We start from the raw sequence: 9,240 nt of genomic DNA on the forward strand, positions 1-9,240 counted from the left end.
AACTACATTCAAAAAGTATCTTATAAGATTACATTTATGAAATAGTTTCTAAAATGACGCGATAATAAATAAAAGACATATTATCACTATTATACTTATGATAATGGCAATCTTGATTTTTCGCTGTAAGATAATATACTCATTATAACATCATCCTATCCAAAATAACTGAGCATCCAAATATTTATAATACCTTTCTATATCTGTGACTTCTCTGTTCTGACTTTCTGAGTTGAACACGTCCGCCGTCGATGTTATCCGTGGTTTTATTGGCAAAATATTCTATATTATTAATTTGTTCCCCCTAGAAAAAGATTTTAAATGTATATATGTAAATATTTTCTAAGTTCACGTTTTTTAATAATGCTACATAATTCATAAGATATAATTTTGTTACCAACAGCTTACACTCACCTGTTTTTCGACTAGAAATGCTATTTCTGTAAACATATCTCTGATTTCTGTGAGAGATTTTTCCAATTTTAGAACATTATTATGTCTACTTGTTATATCTGATAATTGTCGCCTAGCTATCTTACTATCTTCTAAAATCTGCATATAATTAATCAGATATTTGATACGAATAAAAAGATTTGTAATAAATATTATTGAAATAGTAAATTCGTATTTACATTATCGACAAATAAGCTAGTTTCTTGAGCATCGAGCATATGATCCAATTCCGCGCTAGTAACTTGTCGCCTTACTATTCAACAAACAGTTTAATTAATAAATAATGTATATATACGCTATATTATATACAATTTGTTTAATTAGTCTCTTATAATTTAAACTTAATAATTATAACAATATAATATTAAGGATTTGTAAATATAAATATTATGTGAATATATATGTATCTTGATTTCTTGAAAACATACGTAGTGAACGTTGTTGCTGCAAGAGTAAGAGGCACTTATCATGGTATTTCAGTAACGAGGCATTGTAATCGTCCATAATATCAGAAAACATTTGCAGCATAGTTGTATATTGCAACGTTCTAATTCTCGTGTATGCATCGTATACAGGTTCATCTTGTGCTACAGTCAAATCGTCAATGGCAATGATACCTTTTCTCATATCTATAAAGAATGCATAAGTTATAAGTAGAACTAATAAATAAGAATAAATAAATATTAACACACATCTAAATTGAATATATTGCATGGATAAATGCAGTAGACTTATTATAACCAAAACAATAAAATTAATAAGAAAAAATTCACAGACAATTAAGAGTCAACGCGGTAATTGGTGCGTACAAAATTCAAACGCATTAATAATTAATTAAACATCCATATAATGTAATCAATCATAACACAATGTTTATGTATTATGATTGATTACATAGTTCAACTATTCGTTATTGTTTTTTTAGCAGTAAATTTAAATAAAATAAATAAGTAATCATAAGATCAGAATTGTACATAAATACACAAATTTGTTAATTCTCATTGATAAACATATTTAACTATAGAAAATTTTATGTGCATTAGACAATTTCTTATTTTAATTGATTATATAATAGCAGTTATATAATTATTTTAGTATTATAAATATGTATATTAATATTAAAATTAATTACATTAGTAATTAATATAAACAAATATTAATCTATAAAATATCATAATTGTAATACATTTCTGAAGTTAAAATCTATTTATATAGATGTGTGCTTATAATATAAATATAGAAACAAGTTAAATCGTGAAATCTTCAATATATTTTATTGCGTTTTTAAGTAAAATATGTATTTTATAATTTGAAATACTTGCTTTCCACTTTTATACTCACAAATATGCATCAGTGCGCACAGTGCACACTGCGCACAGTATATATGTACATATGTCCAGAATTTTGTGTAGTGCAATCAAACAATATAGCTATTCAAATGGGGTTTAGGCTAATTTCTACCAATGTAGAAATTTCAATCTCGAGATAATTTACTCTTTTTCTAGCTCTTAAAACTAGAGGAAGATAAAATAAGTTAATCTACATCATCTACATTGTGTTAGAAATAGACATTATGCAGCTGATTGGTCAGATTGGTTATTCAATTTCCCGCTCGTATATGGACGATAAACACTGTTGATCGTTGGCGCATTCCGCAACGGCGATCGAAATGTATTGTAATAAATTCTTCACGAAGGTAATTCTCGCTGGTCATTTGTATGAAAGCAGGACCGTAAAATCATTATCGATACGCTTGCAGATGATGATAACCTGAAACCCTGCCGATTTATCTGTTGCGCTATCGTGACGATAAGTTAAGGTTATATTTATGTCCGCGGGGACCGCGATCACGAGGCAACACAATTGATAGTGACTGCGTTTTGAAATCGGCACAGAGTCATGAAGTCGCTGCGTGTGTTTCATAATTTCAAGCTGGACATTCTCGACGAGAGTTGGATCAAATCTGTCTGGGACGCCGAGTTCGTCGTCTATGACGAGCCGTCCGACGAGTGTCTCGAGTACCTGGAGAGCGACGACGTGAAGCGGCTGCTGCACGAGTCCCGCATTGAGCTGAAGGCATGGCTTGTCGCGAACGAGCATGAGACTCCTGAATTCTCGTGGCAGGCCTTGATGATGCTGAACATCAATATGCGTGGTTTGCTTGCTATGCTGGGTTACATAATGAAGACGGGCCAGCAAGAGACGGACAAAGACGCTAGGCAGGCCTGTCTGGAAGCCACAAGTTTGTATCTTATGTTCCTCACGATACCTGGCAGCAACGCTTTCAGAGTTTACCATCCAAACTTGTACCAGAAAGCGATTGAGACATTGAAAATGTCAGAGAGCTTATTCTCCTCCGTTAGAAGTAATAAAGGGGTAAATATGACAAATTCGGGTATCGACGATGAATTGTCGTTCTGTTCCAGTCTGTTGCATTCCGAGAGATCGAGACTCACGCGAGAATTAGACAGGATTATTTCTGATCTCGTTACAATGTTAAAATCATTTCGCTTTAAAGAACATACCGAGTCCTTGGATATTACAATACGCATACTGTTAAATATCACAAGACAAGAAATGTATATCAAGTCTCATGACAATTCTGGAATAACGTCTTTATCTCAGAATGCATTTGCAGCTCTGCAAGAGCTATGCAGTAGCAATCACGGTACTGTAGGTTTAACTATAACGTTAATAGCGCAATACATGTTGCCTGATCTGTTATTTCATCACGTAAATGCCCAACCGAAATCTATAACCATTGTACACGAAGCGGCTATATATTTTCTAAAAAATTTATCAACGATTCACGAGCAGGAAACCATGCAGGGAATCGTCACTTTAATACAACAATTGATGGTAAACTGTCCAGAAAGATTAGAAGGCCGTCAAAAGCAAGCGGCTGTTATAATAAAACTGTTGAATATATGTAACGAAGATATGGTTCTCACTATTTTTAAAGACATAGTATTATTCTCACATAATAGTAAGATATCTTGTAGATTATTCGCGCAGGAAATTGTAGGAAAGCTCTTGACAGAATCTTCTCTATTGAACAACAACTTAAATAAAAACGTCAAGATGAAAAAAAGAAGGATTTCGATAGCTATTGTATTGTCTCGCTGTATAGATCGCTCTGCTTTAGTGAGAGGAAGAGCTATGGCCACGCTTGCTTCGTTCTCCGATTGCAATGACGACGCCGACAAGGCAATTTTTAAAAGTATATTCGAAGCTTCAGTCTCATCAAATAAAACGTTTCCCATGCTCGATGACCTAAAAGAAGCGTTGTTGGAGGATGTTGATCTGCTACCAGGCTCGACCGCTTTAATTGCAATGTTGCTGGACAGAATCAACGACGAGCGCGCACTGGTGCGACGGAGTGCTTTGAAGATCTCGAGAAACCTATCCATCATGTTCCCATCGCTAGTAAGTAAAATGATGCACGTAATAAGCGATCGTTGCAGAGATTCCACCTTGACTGTGCGCCAATTTGCCGTGCACGTTCTATCCGAGATTTTGCAGGAGTTCCCTCACAATTCAAGTCTTCTCGACGAATGGATACAGGCTGTTGTACCGCAGATATACGATATCGAAGCAAAAGTACAAGAGAAAGTGCTGGAATGTCTGGGAAACGTGTTAATAAATAGAATAACGAGCGCCAGTAAGTATATTCCGAATGCTGCGAATAGCTTGCCATGGAGAATTCTGGATAGATTGAGTAACCTGAGAATGAGGAAACATCTGTCGAAAGCTTGTAGTTTGTGGGTGAAGAACGGCGTTATTACCAAGTCTGTGATATCGAATTTGCAATCGCACATCGGTACAGATAATATTATAGGTGCGTGGATACTGTTAGCCGCTCTAGCTGAGAATATGAAAATTCCGAATATAGATAAATATATCGCGGATTATAAGGAAGTTATTCGAAAGAATGATTTCCACGCCAGTTTAGTTTTACACGTTTTGAGACATGTTTGGTCCATCTTGAATCATGATTGCCTCGAGGATCTCTATCAGCATCTTTACAAATGTATTTGCCACTTTGAAATCAATTTCAACTTAATCAGCATCTGTCTGGATATCTTGAATAGTATCTTACGATATTTACATATCGACCAGAGCAGCCACGTGATAGAATCGGATATGGTGGAACTGATGAAATTGTCGGAGATGGAGATTCAAGATTTGTTAAAGGAAAACAGAAGTTGTACGCAAGACACAGTGAAAATCAGAGCTGTATTTACACTGAGTCACGCATCGCTTTTCTGCACCAACAAGATTTCGTCGTCAACTTTACGAATTTTTGAACGATTACTGTTGCAATGGGAATCGCTACCAGATACAGTGAAAGAAATAAAGGATCTACAGGCGTCCGCGGTAGTCCTTCTCTGTCAGCAAGCGCTGAGAGATCGCGAAGTCGCGAAAAAAGTCACACCGATACTCGGTAACGTAATGCGTCAGGAAACGAATTCGAATTCATTGATAAAAACATCAGTGAAGATAAACGCTGCGAAAGCGCTAGCCGATATCTGCGTGAGATTTACTGCTCTTGTGGAACCGTATCTTCCGGACTTATGCATCAGCATGAAGGATCCGAATCCAGCCGTACGAGAAGCTATAGTGGTGATATTTATTGAGTTATTGGTGGAAGATTTTATAAAGATGAAGGGACCATTTTTCTTTCACATATTGACGATGCTGTCGGATACAAATAGCATGATACGCGAGTTAACGACCTTCCTAGTGGAAGAGAGACTTTTAATGAAGAACAAGACTTTGATTTCTCAGCAGTTTCTGGAGAGCATATATCACTACAACAATTGCCGTTCCCGGAAAGCGTACTGCGGACACAGAATGCTCGAACAAGAGATGAAGGTTCTAACTCTGCCTGGAAGAACGAATCAAGAGAAACGTAACGTTATCTACGAATTTATGTTGGAACATCTGGACATGTCCGCCAAGTCTGAACTCGTTGTGAAACTGACCAAGTATGTACTTCACGAGTTATGCGATGAGAATTCTATCGACGTTACAACCGAGGAAGGTGCATGCGTCTTGAGAGATGCAGTGTTCATACTCAACAATAATCGTTTGCAATTATCTCCTGGTGAAAGACATAAAGATGATACGGAGCTTGATGAAACAAGCTCGACTCCCTCAAGTACACCTAACAACGCTTTGAATGTCATTATAACGGCATTGAAAAAACATAATTTAGATATTTTATTACCTACGTTAATCACGCTTAAGAAGAAATTAATTACGTTGAAGTCCCCCTTGGAGGAAGATGTGGACAGATTGTTATTCAAGATTTACTCGGAATATGAGAAAGAGCAGCTGGTCGATTTATTAGATGAATATCCTGAATTAGAAAAAGAAATGGATCGTTATCAACGGTATGTATGTCAGTTTATAAAAATGACTACATTATTTTATTCTAATATATAATAAAATCATAAAGTTCTTGCGCATTTTGATTTTCTACAAAAGATAAAAATTAGCTTTGACTTAATATTAACGATTATGAAAGAGATGTATTGAAGTTTGTATATCTTTGTATGAAATGTTTTTTTTTTTAATAATTTATTTATCAGAAATATATACTATATAAATATATATGTTAATGTAATTATGTAATATTTTAGGAGACTAAAAGATAAAATTAATTCAGAAAACGATGACGGTAAAAGCAGTTCGCCCAGTATAAGTAGCAAGGATTCACTAGCAGATGTACGTAAGCGAACACCCCGAGTTTTACTTCAGCGTATTTCACCCTCGACACATACATCTGGTAACGAGTTAATTACAAGTCCGGTGCATCTGGAAAGATTGTTGCTACAAACCCCACCTCCAGAGCCGAGTTTTAGTACTAGCACGCCTACATTGACGCAAAGTCCAAAATCATATTCTAGCGATTTTCCTGCTAAAAGAAAAAGACCGAACGAACGAGAAATATCACCGAATATTTCTCGTAAAAATCTAAAAGTCAGCGATGAATGAACTGATCAATATGTAATGCCGATTTTGATCTCACTTTCAAACATCATGTCTACGGAATCAATGTACAAATTTACCTACCTCCTAACTTTCGCTGCACGTGAAAAACCGTCTGCGAAATCGTACACGTGCGAGTCTCTAATTCTTTTTGCAAGTCTACAAATAGATATATGTATAAGTACATTATATTATAAATTGTAGATTTTTCATACGACTTTTGGATACTGCCACTTACCCTTATTCGTGTGCGATAGAATATTGTTATGCAAGTTCTTCACGATAGAAACGTTTTCAACTGTAAGATGGATCAGACCGCGTATTTCCTCGGCCTACATTAACACACTGTGTCTCAATCATTCAGTGAGAATATAAGATATATGATTTCATGATAATTCGATACGTTTATACGTACTTCGTCAAGTAACTCTTTAAGCTTTTTATTTTGAGCTATTTGAAGGTGTACGTCCTGCAAGAATCCTCTGCCAAAAGTACTGCTGTTGCTTCGGCTCTGGAGAAATTAGTGCATTACGTGATAATTCCGAGACTATTCATTTGTGTAAAAATATTTTCGGTAAAAAGGTATATTATATAATAAAAAATATAAATATTTTTAATTAATTATGTGCACATAATATTTTTGTATTGTGTTTTTTAATCATAAGTGAATTTTTAATTACAATGATAAGTTGATTCGGAAGCGAATAGGTTTTTTATTAAAACTTTTATTTGCACACATGATTCATGCGCCAACGTATTGTTCGAGACGATATATTTAGTAACTGATGGTCAAAGTCCTTTCTTTTTCGATACATTTCTAGTAACTACAGAAAAAGTAAAAATACTAACGGCACGCAAATCAGCCATACGATCGCGGACCATGATGAGTATTCCTTTGGAATCGGCATGTAACTGATAATTCTGTGAGTGGAATAAATACAGTATGCTTCGTCTTATCTCTCTTATCAGTGTACTATGAATATCGGGTAAAATCCGTTTTGCCGTTTCGTAGTCGACGGAAAAGTACTTTTGCTACGAGAGCTTCTTCGACTGAAACGTGTGACACGCTTCTAACGTGCACATAGGTAGAAGATACTTTGCATCTGAAATGAAATAGGAAATGGGCACTTAGCAGCTGTGCGTCAGAAGGCCGTGGCAATTATACGTTTCTTTATCTAATTTATTAATTTAGAGAGCGATAGATTATGTTAGTGTTAAAAGATGTCATTTATAAAATTATAATAGTAAAAACAAAGTAATTACAGTTTTTAAAAGCAATTTTTATCATTCAGCATTAATCATTGATTCTTTTTCTTGTGTCTAGAAATCTTTTCTCTTCTTTTTAATATTAAAATTAGTAACGCTCATTTAAAATAGAATTTGATAAAAAAACATTTTTGACACTAACTTAATATTAAAAGTAAGTTTAGATTAGTTTACAATATGAATACTGCCAGATTCTTTTTCGTATATAAAAATATTTATAAATTTATTTATGAGGCACATAAATAATGTGTCCTGAAATAAAATATAAAATAGTTTTAATAAGTTGACATTTGATAAATATTTATTCAAAAATAATTATCTAGAAATTTTCTGGAAAATATTTTGTTCTATATTTTAATTAAATTTAATATTTAAAAACAGTAGAAAGTAATACAAAACAGAAAAGAAAAACTATTTAAAAATATTAAGAGTTATATTAACTTGCTTTTCCATAACAAACTATTTTAATTATTTTTAATTGGTTGAAAAATAAATTTAATTTTATTGATAAAAATATATACGTAATTGTTAATTATTACATTGTCACTTACAATTTGCAATAAATTTAATATTACGATATGAAAAAAAGAACTCGTCAAATAGAATTGTAAAAAAATTTTAAATGATAAACGTAGTTTTTCATTTATTTTGAAACAATTTTAATTTATAACATTCCGAATACTATGTGAACTATTCTGTGATATTTCATAAACCAAACCTGGCTAATTTCATTGTATGTACATGCGTATAAATTATACGCATTATATTATAAGCAAAAAGAAATTAATGATAAACATTAAACAGGAGTACAAATAGTATTAATTTAGCAATAGTTGTATAATATACGCGCATATATGTTTCAAGGAACAATGATCGAAGTTGTTTCATGTAACGAAATATATTTGTAACATATAATTTTATACATTAGAAGTCACCTGCTTTCTTTACAGAGAACTTTATTATTATTTCTTTTGCACTTTTTCGTTAACAATAACGATAACTACATCTAGTGAACTGTGCTGTTTGTTAGGAAGACAGAAGTACTTATTACTTTTCTACAGAGCTAAAATTGTTACAAAATATTTAAATATTATTTTAAAATGTTTAAATATCACTGTGTATTTTAACTTCGATAGAAGTTTATTTTTTAATAACTGAGTAATAATATAAACGATATTTCATGCGTTCAATTACTATAATTTTTTAAAAATTAACCGGTGCGCGTCGATATTCTATTTTATGTATATAATAAAATATTTTAATTTCTAAACAAATGACTTTATCGCCTTGCACATCCCTTACACAGTAGAATAGATAAAAGATCTAGAATTTATATCTGTACCTAAGAATAAGTAATAAGAAAATATTTATCTCAAGGCAAATCAGTCAGTCTTATAAACTCATTAATTTCAATAAATCAACTGATGTTCTTCTTATTAATTATATAATAATCAATATAATTATTTTGTAGACAGACTGCTGATATATATGTATATGAAATTTTCACTGCATGTAATCATAGAGATT

The 9,240-nt window shown here is 33.0% G+C and overlaps 2 protein-coding genes across 2 annotated transcripts; one reads left to right on the forward strand and one right to left on the reverse strand.

The window, feature by feature from the left end:
• Positions 1-48: 48 nt before the first annotated feature.
• Positions 49-7,639, reverse strand: LOC108750729 (syntaxin-1A-like). Its single transcript, XM_018490423.1, has 9 exons — positions 7,297-7,639; positions 6,863-6,958; positions 6,686-6,779; positions 6,532-6,606; positions 882-1,082; positions 633-706; positions 415-552; positions 194-304; positions 49-123 (listed from the first exon to the last, which is right to left on the reverse strand). Exons 1-9 carry the CDS (start codon positions 7,327-7,329, stop codon positions 49-51), a joined length of 897 nt encoding a protein of 298 aa, XP_018345925.1. The 5' UTR covers positions 7,330-7,639.
• LOC108750728 (condensin-2 complex subunit D3-like) lies at positions 2,074-6,528 on the forward strand. The gene is made up of 3 exons (XM_018490422.1): positions 2,074-2,149; positions 2,213-5,849; positions 6,099-6,528. Exons 2-3 carry the CDS (start codon positions 2,353-2,355, stop codon positions 6,451-6,453), a joined length of 3,852 nt encoding a protein of 1,283 aa, XP_018345924.1. The 5' UTR covers positions 2,074-2,149; positions 2,213-2,352; the 3' UTR covers positions 6,454-6,528.
• Positions 7,640-9,240: the final 1,601 nt, after the last annotated feature.

The sequence above is a fragment of the Trachymyrmex septentrionalis genome, unplaced genomic scaffold (assembly GCF_001594115.1).
Source record: "Trachymyrmex septentrionalis isolate Tsep2-gDNA-1 unplaced genomic scaffold, Tsep1.0 scaffold37, whole genome shotgun sequence".
Lineage (NCBI taxonomy): Eukaryota > Metazoa > Arthropoda > Insecta > Hymenoptera > Formicidae > Trachymyrmex > Trachymyrmex septentrionalis.